The sequence below is a fragment of the Candoia aspera genome, chromosome 3 (genome assembly GCF_035149785.1).
Source record: "Candoia aspera isolate rCanAsp1 chromosome 3, rCanAsp1.hap2, whole genome shotgun sequence".
Lineage (NCBI taxonomy): Eukaryota > Metazoa > Chordata > Lepidosauria > Squamata > Boidae > Candoia > Candoia aspera.
Genome location: NC_086155.1, coordinates 48012463 through 48025061, shown reverse-complemented (window position 1 = coordinate 48025061; position 12599 = coordinate 48012463). Strand labels below are relative to the sequence as shown.

The following is a 12599-nucleotide window of genomic DNA, read 5'->3' as shown; positions in this document are numbered from 1 at the left end:
AGGGAAGGGGGATGTAATGGTATGTGGGGATGACCTTGAGAGACCAGGCGAAGAGATGCTGCCCAGGGAATGGTCAGATAAGAGGGAGCATAGCCCACAGCTGCACAGTGGATGGAGCAAGAGGCTTAGGAGGGACCCTCCCTAAGTTATCAGGCTGTAAATGTGATGGCAGGAGAACTTGATATTCTGTCAGGCCCAGCCCAAGAATGACAAAGAATCAGTCCAGCCAAACTTCAGTCCTTTATTTGCTCACACCGTACAGACAGAATCTTGCCAGACTAAAGCAACTCTACCTAAGCTAAGGGGAAATAACCTAGGAAAGCTCTAGGGTGGGGCTATTCTGAACCTCTTAGTTTTCCCACAATCGCCTCCTGGACTATGTTTCCTCTTATCTTGTCCCCCTTCTTGGAAAGTGCTCCCTCGTTCCTGAGAACCAGCAGCATTACTGAAACCCACCACACATTCAGACTTGCAAGATGCCATTAATGTAGCTTTGCAATAATGTAGAATTAACTCATCTGGCCCTGTTTCCTGTCTGGTCTACCTGGTAAGGCTGACACCTTCCCACCCCACTTTGAATACTAAATCATATGGCGTTTATCAGTCATATGTCTATACATTCAGGCACATCACCCACCCTTTTTCTTCTAACTCTCAGTGAACTCCATTCAGCGGAAGAAAACCTAAATTAAGTTTACTGGGATTTCTGCAAAAGAGGATATATTCCTTCTCACTGTGTACATCTTGAACATTTTAGAGATGATCCCACTTAAGTGGGTGCTCGTGAAATGGTGTTGATGTGGTATATTCTCCATACTGTAGACTATTCAGTATTATAATTTGTCATTGCATACTTTCATAGCAGCAGCATACATTTGAAGCAATGCACTAGTGGGACATATAAGAGGATTGATAAGGGTTGCATGAAGACCACAATGTCTAGTCATCTTCTTGAAATGACAGATTCAGTATGGTGAGCCATAATTTTCCAGCAAAATCCATGACATGCTGATGCTTGGCTTAGAAGTATGTGCTCTCCAGATCCGATCTCCATGGAAAGCTACCTATGGGTATTTCTTCTTTCTTACTGAGTTTAAAGGCAGTAATTAAGACCCACATTTTATTTTACTTCTATATCCAAAAAAGAAAAGGTACGCTTTGGTTGCACATAGTTCTCTCTATCCAAGGCAACTACACAAAGGAGGTAATTATAGGGAAATGTGTGGAGAAATAGTAAGAAGTTATTATATATTCTTTCTTTAGTTCTTGGAATAGGGAAGATTTAAATAGAAGAATTAAGTAGAGGAATTCCATAGTTCAAAGAAAACATTGAGATGCCATATTTCTTCCAGCCATTCCTCCTGTGCCATATTCTCACAACTGGCCAAGTAAAAAATTCATACATGAGACTGTTCTTTGCATAATCATTTTTTTTATTTGCTTCCAATTACTCTGGGGAGGAAACCAACTTTGATTTGTTATCACTTTTAGTGGAAGATTTTTGCAGATGTAAAGCACTGCATAAGACTGTTGGATATACTTATGCTGCTTGTGCAAAGCCAACCTGGTTGTTACCCAAGTCATACACAGAGTAGTAGGACCTGAGGAAGACATCACCAAGGATCCACAGAGGTTGCCCATTCTGGGATGGCAGGTAAGTGGGCATCATGCCAACCTGGCAATTGCCACCAGAATACTATTGAGGAAAAAATGTAGAATGTATTAAAACTCTTGGGCTAAGGCATTTTTCTCAAAATATCAGATATAACCTGACAAGGCTAACTTGAGAAAGCAAAGACTAACTTTCAGTATTCAAACTCTCTATGATTGTAATCACATATAACACTCTGCCAAGATTTTTAACCACCAAACCTTACATATTCTGCAACTCCATTTTAAATAACACATTTCTAGGCCAGTTCAGTGCATTATTCCTCAATTCCCTACAGGAAATGTGTGATCTAAATCACAAGTATTTTTGGTTTGAATATATGGATCACCAGGAGACAAGCTGTTGGCTTCAATTACTCAAGCCTGCTCAAATATCTATTTTCTTAATGGCCACCAGACCCTACACCATACTGCACCTTCTGGTGCCCTATACCTAAGAAACTTTTTTATATCTTGCCAACTTCCTTATCTCTTTTCTTCACCTTTCCCATGAGGACATCTCAAGGTCATGCTCTCCCCCACTTTCCCAAGGGAGGGAGAGGAGGATGAGATGTCATGAAGAGATATAGCTGTGCCATGTCTTTCGATAGTAGCAACCACACAACCGCTAAGCCAAAAGATTGTCCTTCCTCTCCACCCTGCAGAACTAGCAAATTTGTAAGGCATGCTCTCCTACTTAGTACCTTCTACATGGATTCTATTGCAATTCTCATAATTATCTGCTATCTTGAGATTATGAGAGTTGTATAGAGGCCTTCAAGCTGGAAATGGCTGATACAAGTTAATTTCACATGCCTAAGGCCAACATGGAAACAGTTAGCTGTTGAAAAGAATGACCTACCTGAAGGATATAGTCAGATGGACTTAGGGGGAAACTAACTCCACTGATGACAAACGTGATGGTGGGCATGTTCTGAATGTTATTGCAGCTAACCACATACTGCAGAATAGAAAAGGAGATAAAAGAAAATGTGCAAAAACCATAAACATTCTAAGGGATAAACTAGAGAATAAGTAAATTGCATAGCATCCTGCTCCACTTCTCAATTTGATTTACTTTGCTGTATGAGCACACTGGCTCAATTCAAGTTCAAGATGCTTTAGAAGAAAGAACTCTAGTCCTTGCCTTCGCCTTCTTAAGAAAGAGCCAACTCTTCCCTATACTGGCACGTGGATGGGAGTTAAAAACAACCTCCACTGGCATCTTGTTTGCTTTGACAAAAGCTAAACTAAGAACTAGCAACCAGGCCAGAGCCTGCCAGGTAATCTATATATTTTCTGGCAACAAGATAACACACCTCCACCCTCCCACCCCACTTTGCAATTCCCATTGCCTGAATAAATGAAATAAGTATTAAGGGAGTCACTCTTTCCATCATCTTGTACTGGATTCATTTGGGGAATATTTGTATACCCATAATAAGAGTATCCCAGATCTCATACTGATATTTAGTACTGCCAGTAACACTCAGTATTCCTCCTTCCTGCATGTAGCTGCTTTCCCCTACCTCGCCATAGCTGTTTTGCTGAGCTCCAATGTACTGCATCAGCTCTTGAAAGACCTGCCCAGGAACAGTGAGGAGGGATGTTCCAGTATCCACGATCCCCTGGCACCCCTGGCTGCACCAATTGGTGATCTGGTTGCCAACATAGAAGCTAGAGAAGGAAATTCCAGAGACATTCACTGTTATATAGTTCTTCCATAGTCAGTCAAAAGATGTCCAGTGGCATCACTGGAACTGGAGTGGCTGTGGTTATCTTAATATAAAGTCAGGTAGCTGTCTTGTCCAGGTTTTGCCATTGGATAACCAGAGTCATTTTTCTTTTCCAAAGAAAAGAAAAGAGGATTGTCCCAGAAATAAAAGCAGGCTAAAAAGGCATACTCATAGAGTACAAGATTAATGACTGCTGATCAGCTGATACTAGTGAAATCAGAGATGCCTTGGTATGGGAAGCCAGGGACCCAAGAGTAAGTGGAGCCAGAACAAAGAAGGGAATGGGGAAAGGATAACAACCAAATGGCATTGATTCAATTAGGTTAATGTAATTACTTCTCTATTTAATACTTTTGCTTTCTGTCAGATTAAAACCTATCAAATGCAACATTCTGAGTGGCTCTGGGGTGCCACTGGTATCCTTTGATCTAGGGCAGGGTTTCTCAGCCAGGGCTCCATGGAAGCCTAGGGTTCTGCAAGAGGTCACTAGGGGTTCCCTGGGAGATCACAATTTACTTTAAAAAAAATTTCAAATTCAGGCAACTTCACATTAAAGAGGTAAATTTCATTCTTTATTTTTAGCATAAGAACACCATTAATGCATATACACAGCCCTACACATGAAACAAATATAATAGTTTTGTAACTTCTGGCCTATATTTGAGCCTGAATGTGCCCTGAGGGCTGAAAAATACTTCAAGGGTTCCTCCAGGGTCAAAAGGTTGAGAAAGGCTGATCTAGGGAGTTCAAAATCCCATTTCCAAGGGATCATTTGAGGAGCCCAGTGGGGGCTCAGAACACTGACAGTTCAGCTGAAGATGAGGAGGAATATGTGGAGATGGTCTGGGATAGGGAGTCAGTCAGGATGCAAGTGTTCAGCCTGTTGCAACTGAACCTGAACACCAGACCTAACCTGACCTAACTGCCCAGAGTCCCCTTTTTGGGGGAGATGGGCGGTGATGGAAATTTGAAATATAAATAAAATAATCTTAGTTGGCTAAGCAACTCCAGCTCCTAGGACAGGATAGGAACATTTGCAAGTGGACCTGTTGCCCTTTTTGGGAACAAGACATTTATAGCTTATGGCCTGTCCAGGATTATTTAGGACATAAAAGCTTAAGAAATATGCAAGGAAATATGTTGAGCAGAGCCAAGCAATAATGCATGCAAGCAAAAGCTTCTAGAGGATGTGGTAAACCTGATATAAAGTGGAGCATTGCACCTGGGTGGAAAGCCCCAAAATGTTCTGCAGTATTATTGTACGTTGCACCTGTCAGGATGGTAAGTCCCAAAGTGGTCTAACAACACTGGTTTACTTGGAAAGTGATGATATAAATTTCTAAGTAATCAAGAAGTCATTAATCACCATAGTAACAAGACCACCAGTTACCTTGTGTAACCTAAAAGTTCATTATAATACTAAGGAACACGCCTAGGGGAGGAGATTTTAGAAAAACATGCAACATGCTAAGAATTATTATGGGATAACATATAGTATGTAAGCCTTCTGTGCAGGTGCAAGAGAAACTAGCCAATGAGAGAATTTAATACCTTTGTTTCCTGCTGTAAAACCCTATATAAGTTGTTGTTTTGGCTGAGCTCGGGGCCTCTCTGCCTTCAAGAGAGGTCCTCCTTTCTTACAGACTGCCTGAAATAAATGAGTAGCTGCTGAAGAATTCTCGTGTCCTGTGTTATTGGGAATCGCACCAGACAAAATCTAGCTAATCCCTAATTTGGGACCAACACATTCCTCATGTCAAGCCATAAGTTTCTTCTTTTTCATCAAGCTTTTCTGTAAATATTACCACTGAGAACAACCTTACCTATCAATCCCAATTTTCCAGTAGAAGTCTTGGGTGACTGGAGTCCAATATATCTGACCATTGTAGAGACTGGAGTCGACTCCTCCGAATATAAGCGCACCACCATCCTGGGAGCTTGGCTGCCTAATGGGATCAATGCAGAAAGTCAGAAGGACAGTCTTATTGAGATACACTGTACTGCTGGATCATACCAATGTTTCCTTTTTAGCTGGCTGAGGGATCTGTGTGTGAGGGCCTTTTCACTGTGAAGTAATATCTTCCTTGAAGTGCTGCCTCCCTGGCTTCTTATGCCTCAATTCAACTTCAAGGGAAGACATCATGCAACCAGAGAGATAGGAGGTGCCATTTAGGCCACCCATTCTCACTCCCTGGGCTGGAATTCAGTTTAAACCAATATTTTTCAAATTTGGCAACTTTAAAATGGGTGGACTTCAACTCCCAGAATTCCTCAGCCAGCATGCTGGGAATTGAAATCCACCCATCTTAAAGTTCCCAAGTGTGAAAAACACTGGTTTAAACCAACCATGGATAGTTGCTCACAATGCTCTGCTTTAACATATCCATTGAAGCAGTGCCCAGTACCTCTCTGGGTATTTGATTAAGTGTCAAACTGCTCTTACAGCTAGGCGATGTTTCAAAATACTAAACTGGAATCTGATTCTGATAACTTAAATCTATTATCCAGCGGGACGGATAATAGGTCTTCTCCTTTCTCTGTGTGCATCCTTTCAGGTGCTAAAGAGTGCTTGGATATCATCTAGCAAGTTTTACCATGGTGGGTTTTCAGATCAGGAAGCACACAGAGTGAGGGACAGAAATAGGATAAGGTAAAAACAGTAGTCTCTATCTCACACCAGTAAGGTGAGTTCAAGAGTAATTTTTAAAACTCTAAAGAAACCCTAAAGCACCCTGAGAATAAGGTAGAGAAAGGAAAGTAGAAACTATTTTTACAGGGAAAAAATGATCAAGCAATTGGAGGAGCATTTTTCTCATAATATTAAAAGGAAGGCATGACATTTTGTAGCCAGGAATCAGTAATATTTTAGAGGGGCTAAGAATTTAGTGTTCACTACCAAGAAGGTCTGGGTTCAAATCTCCATTCTGCCATAAACTGATAGGATGTCTTTAGAACAATCATTCTTCCTCAGTACCACCTAGTATTTGTTCTACATAGCCGTGTAAAGTTGACATTTTCAAAACCTGCTCTCTCTCTCTCTTTTAAATTAATGTGAGAAAAGTGTTTTCTCGGATCTGAAATCTGTCATCCAAAGAGAGTCCACTACAGTCATCTTACAGAAACTTTCACTGGATAGCTTCCTAAAGAAAATACGTAAAATGAGAAACCCAAGGTCAAAAATGCCCTGTGATCTTAAGTTGTCCATCTCAAAATCATGAGACACTAACCAGAGAAATATGCCCCATAAGTCTTATTGACATAGGGTGTAAATTATATACAACGTATAGAAGAGAAGTGAATAGCAATTGTGGTAGACCAAAACAACCAAATCAGAAGAAGAAAGGTGGAAAGGACTTTATACTTACCGACTCAGGTAGAAGCTGAAAACAGGAGTATCAAGCAGGTTCTCCTGGATCATCCCCTGCATTACAGTGGCGGCACCACCAGCAGAAAGAGAAGGATAGGCCAAACCCAGGATGCCATCAAATTTCGAATAGGCAAAGCTACTGCCAGGCTCAGTCTCACTTAGGCCAAATTCTTGATTGGTAATAGAAATGCCTTGGATCTAGAAAGGAAAGGGAGGAGTCATAAGGTAAGGAAAGCAGATGACAAAATAGCCTAACAGAGGTTCAGAAAATTAGAATTATTGGATAACTACTCTTTTTTGTGATAACAGAGAAGCAATCACTATGCAGAATATTAGAGAATGGGAAACCTGTCTAGCATTAAGGTCTGTCCATCATGAAATATATTAAAATATTTCATAAAACCTTTTTGATATAAACAGAGAGATAGATTCAACAATAGAATCCCCATTCAGGCATTCTTATATCCCCAAGTGCTCAAAACATAAATGTACAACCAATTGAAGGGAGCTGATGTCATGAGGGGGATGTCAGCAAGGAGTAGGGTTATTGGAGTAGGAGCACCCTAATAGCAACTGAACATGGAAAAGACAGAAGTCAATTTATTCTGGAGTTTCAGAGCAGGTGGCTTCCATCGGCTGAATTCCCATTCTGTATCACCACCAGCTCCTAGTATTTTCCCCTCCCACTACAGTCAAGGTGTTTGTGATGCCTTGGCTTCTTTCCATTGGTCTTCAGAAAGGATTGGAGGATGCCTTTGATGTTCCCCTTGCACCATCCACATCAGCCAGCTAGCAGCTCTCTCTTCTTCATCCACCGAAGCCCTAGGGAGCAGCTATGAGAACACTGACAAAAGCCCATGATACTGCAGCAGAAGGTAAGAATAAGACTAGTGGAAGTGCCCAAACCCCTTTAAATATGTATGAGATTTCAGTATTTTCAGGCTTGAATGTCTTCAACATTCAGTTTGTTACCAACTATCATCATCATCATCATCATCATCATCATCATCTTGATTTAAGTCACTGACCAGACCAACATTGTCCACTGTTTAATATCAATAACATTGCCCTAGGCTGCTAGGAGTGTTAAGCAAATACTTTCCACTTGGAGAGAACTGCTACTTACCGTTACAGTATCATAGCCAAAGACCCCAGTGAGACTACCACTTCCATACTGTATAGAGAAGGTTTGTCCATTGCTGGAATAAGTAGATGACTGACTGGGATTAAATAATGGATGGTTTGCTGGTGGTAGAAATGAGAGTAGGGGAGAGAAGGTTTTACTTTTGAGTTAACAACAAAACCAGGGTTAAATAATATCATAACAAGAATGAAGGCAAAAAAGCATTACTACAATTTGTGTATTTTTTTATTCTTTAATAAATGAGAAAAAGTACTCACTGCAAGCCTGACTCTGGCAATAGACAGAGGGCACCCAGAGATTGGATGACCCAGTGTCAAAGAGAACCATGAAGTTTTGGGGTGGAGTTCCAATACTGATCTCTCCATAATAGGACATCTAGAGAAAGGAAGACATTGTCATCATTCAAGACTTCCACACTTGGATGTCGATAATGTAAGAACTTAACACATTCAATAGAACATTCTGTACACACTCAGAAACATATTGTTCAATATATGTTAGGAATGGCTATAGGCAAAAATATGGAAGAAATAAAAACTTCAGAGACATGAGTTTAGAAAGCATTCCAACTGATTTGTGATTGTTTTTTTTAAAGTAGGTGCTATATAGCCACAGTATCACACTTACAATTCAATTAGGTTTTCAAATCTGCTTCAGTGGTAATTGTGCAGATGTTAATTGTGTGCATGTGACTGTGTTTAATGTTAGTTAAAGGTAAAGGTTTCCCTTGACATTAAGTCCAGTCGTGTCCGACTCTAGGGGGCGGTGCTCATCTCCGTTTCAAAGCCGAAGAGCCGGCGTTTGTCCGTAGACACTTCCATGGTCATGTGGCCGGCATGACTAAACGGAACGCCGTTATCTGCCTGCCGAAGTGGTACCTATTAATCTACTCACATTGGCATGTTTTCGAACTGCTAGGTTGGCAGGAGCTGGACTAGCAACGGGAGCTCACCCAGTCACGCGGATTCAAACTGCGGACCTTCCAATCGGCAAGCTCAGCAGCTCAGCAAATTTCCAAATTATACAATTGCAACTGGAACCAGGCCTATGATTTTCTCAGATAATGTAAACTATTCCTGTCTAGTTCTCATCTTGCCATACAGTAATTGTGGTAGTTTCCCCTTAACTAGCCAAATACTCACATCCATGTAGTTAGCAAGGGGCTCGATGTCACTGGCAAACTTGTTGATGTATTTGCTGGCTGGATCATAATATTTGTGTCTGAGCTGTTCATAGACACCTTTTTCCTTCATCACTTCCCGCATAGACTTGAATCTTCTTAGGGGTACTCTGTGTCAGGTAGGCAGTTAAGCAGAGTCAAAATGGCAGCTCTAGATACTTCCCATATTGAGTTTTTTCACTGAGAGTTCTTTATGAGTTTAAAGAGTTTTTCTGGATTGAGCTGGGTGTCACTTTGGAAATCATGCTAACTTCTGTTTAATCCTGCCAGGGTTAAATCTTTTCTTCATTAAGCAAGAAATTGGACTCAGGGACTTTAAAGTCCCTCTTTCAACTCTACTATTCTATAACAGCATTATAAATTTGAGTAAAGACATGAGTTCTAATATTGTCCATTCTATAAAGCACTGGAAGCTGAGGCTGTTCCTAGCGTGATTCCAGTAAATTAAGGACCAAAAAAAAAATCTGTCTCGCTATTTTTGGAGAAAGAAGATGGAATAGGATGAATGATCAGTCTAATACAACACAAAAAATTGTATTACATCATCCAGAAAATACCCACATTGGAAACAGAGGTGTTATTTATCATAATAGCTACATAGAGTGGTTGTTACTCCTAATTATAACTATGCATCTAAGGTGTTCTTCCTGGGTTTCCTGAGAGTTGTAATAATTAATAACTTATCCTAGTGCATATATCTTTAGCTATGTGTATATATCTATGTCACCTAGGACAATGCTACCTAATTTTCCACTTTTGAGCCAAAGCACAAAGTAAATCCAGTTATTCTTCAACATTGACGCTTCTGAATTTTGGGGTGCAGTTCTTCAGCAAAAATGCTATGAAAGAATAGGATGAAAATAATATACAGAGAGATAGCATACCAGAAGGCACACAAAGTGAAAAGTGTAGAGGCATACATACTTCTAAAACTATGGCCAAAAGGCATTAAAATTTCCATGTGAACATTTTAGGAAAAGGACATCAATCTAATACAAAAATGGGATGTGCATAAGAGCATAAGCATAAGAGCAAAAGCAACACCCTGCTGGATCGGACCCCTGGCTCATCTAGTCCAGCAGTGGCCAATCAATTCTAAAAGGAAGCCCACAAGTTCCCCACTAGATGGCCTTCAAAGGCAGGCCCACTGCCTTCAAGTCTAATGGCCACTGATCCCCATTACTTCCACAGACCGATCCAACCCTTTTTTGAAGCTAGCCATGCTGATAGCCAGCACCACATCTTGTGGCAGCAAATTCCAAAGCTGAATATAATGTTTTGTGTAAAACACACACACATTTCCTGAAGCATCACTTAAGGAAAAGAAGCAGGAAAGAGAGAGTAACTGAAACAGATTTTTTTTTTACTCTGAGAACAATTAAAGCTAAAAAGCAATTGAAACTATGCTGTACTCACTTGATAAGAGCATCGCTGAGATGAAGGCATACCAGGGCAAGGATTAGCCACTTCATGGCGCTCTTTTCCCAAATGCAGTTGCTAAAGTGATTTTTTAGCTCCTGCAGGGACTTGGGACACTAGGTAAAGATTAGTGTGCTAGGTTCCTTTCTTTTATACCCTGAGTGGAGGTAGGGTTTTCTCCTGAAGACATTCCACAAAGTCATGTTTGAGTCCCTTATCAATGGATCATGATACTGCATACCGAGATTCTTCTCATAAACATTTAGAAACTTATCTCAGCTAGACCTATTTAATCAGTAAAGTAAACGCTGTTTTACATAGTGTTCTAGAGGCAGAGATTGGTACTAGTTCTTCTTATCTTCATGACTTCAGTTCCCTTAATTAAAACATTTCCACTTGTACATACGACAACAGTTTTGATGTGTGTTTTTGAAAGATAGGCTGGAGGAAACTTTGCTTATAGATCTAGGTTTAGAATGGAAAAATATATGGCCATAATCAGCAATGTAATCTATTTGTTTCCATCCAAGGCCTGTCAACAGCGTATCAGCAGCCTGAGAATTCCAAATTGTAACCTTCTAAATGGAAAGTCCAATTCCTTATTTCAGAAAAGATCCATTTTCAAATAGAACTGGAATGAGCAAACAGAACCCCTGTCCTATTTTGGGGACTCCCTGTATTATACTGTAATACAGTTGACAGTATGGAAGACACAGGAAGTTTCCCTCTCCTAAATCAGACTATCCAAACATCTAATATCTAACACAGTATTGCCTATATAGATTGTCAACACTTCTCCTGAGTCTCAGGCAGTCTTCCTATTGTCTGTTATTACCTGACTCCTTTACATACAAATGAAAGCCACTGAGTTTGGGATCAAATTGACTACAGATTCATCCATTTCTCAACTTTGCCCTACTCTTGTCACTGGCCACATTATCTCCTTTACTTGCAATAAATGTTGAATTATGTGACACTAACACAGGTGAATGACAGAGCCACCCACTTAATACCATCTCTTGCCTTCTGCAGCCCTCAGCCAGCCAAAAAAATGATAATTGAGGCTCCCCACATTTGTACTACTGAAATCATGAATACTGTTGTCCATTGTAGGATGCGAGTGCACTACATTCAGAACAAGACTAAATCAACTCACTTATAATATCAGTGAGGAGCTCTGTAAATGTTTAGTAACAAGAAAGAGAGTAGGAAAGCTTCATAGCATCTTGCAGAGATGTTCTTCTGTTGTTGCATGGAATCTTTCATAAACACTGAAACTTTGGCCACAAGAAATTATTTCGGTTCTGGACTTCTATAGGAGATACTGTACCTGACCTGTTAGGCACATAAACAAAGATGACAACATGTCATGTATTGCAATGTCCCTTTATGCTCTTTTCCCCACCACACAATCAGAATTCTGATTTCTAAGCCTGAAAGGAAGAGAGAACTAAGGCAATAGCGACTTGGAACCAAAGCAATGTTTCCCACCATGAGAGTTTTCTCCTAAGTTGCCCAAGTCTAAAGTAAAACATTATATTCAGATAATGAATGAAAGCTAACTGCCTATCAGTTACTGAAACTATGATTCCCTGGAAATGATCAATTATCTTTTAAAATAAATAGAGGCACCAACATACTTTGTGAGTGTCAGCATCAGTGCTTTATCCTTGGGTTGTATGGATCAAGATCTCAGCAGCACTGAAGAATTTTTTAACTGTTTTGACTTTCTACATTTGCTCTTGGAAGTATCTGTATGTCCACTGATATCATTAATCTCATCCTGTGATATTGAGGGATTAGCAGAATATGAAAAACCAGATAAAGTTTCCCAGTGTTTTTACTTGGATTTCTTTTAGGATAGCACAACCATAATATTTCAGAAATAAAATATTATTTTGGTTCAGAGAAACCCAAGGCTGGTTGGTCAGCATTTGGCTCTTGGGTGCTTGCTTGTGTGGAGTATGTTGAAGATGGTTTGTGAAGATTTTGTGAGAATAGAATTGAGGAGCTTTGCCTCCAGAGCTGTTTTAGACTAAGTCCAGTGCAATGTGAAGGGCAGCAGCAGCATGGGTTGACTGAGACCAGTCAGGGATTTTCCCA

The 12599-nt window shown here is 40.3% G+C and overlaps 1 protein-coding gene across 1 annotated transcript; it reads right to left on the bottom strand.

Annotated features, from left to right (window-relative positions):
- Positions 1-1412: 1412 nt before the first annotated feature.
- On the bottom strand, positions 1413-10634 carry LOC134493215 (gastricsin-like). The gene is made up of 9 exons (XM_063297590.1): positions 10494-10634; positions 9040-9187; positions 8155-8272; positions 7880-7998; positions 6752-6951; positions 5210-5332; positions 3180-3327; positions 2513-2611; positions 1413-1696 (listed from the first exon to the last, which is right to left on the bottom strand). Exons 1-9 carry the CDS (start codon positions 10547-10549, stop codon positions 1541-1543), a joined length of 1167 nt encoding a protein of 388 aa, XP_063153660.1. The 5' UTR covers positions 10550-10634; the 3' UTR covers positions 1413-1540.
- Between the last annotated feature and the right edge of the window lie 1965 nt (positions 10635-12599).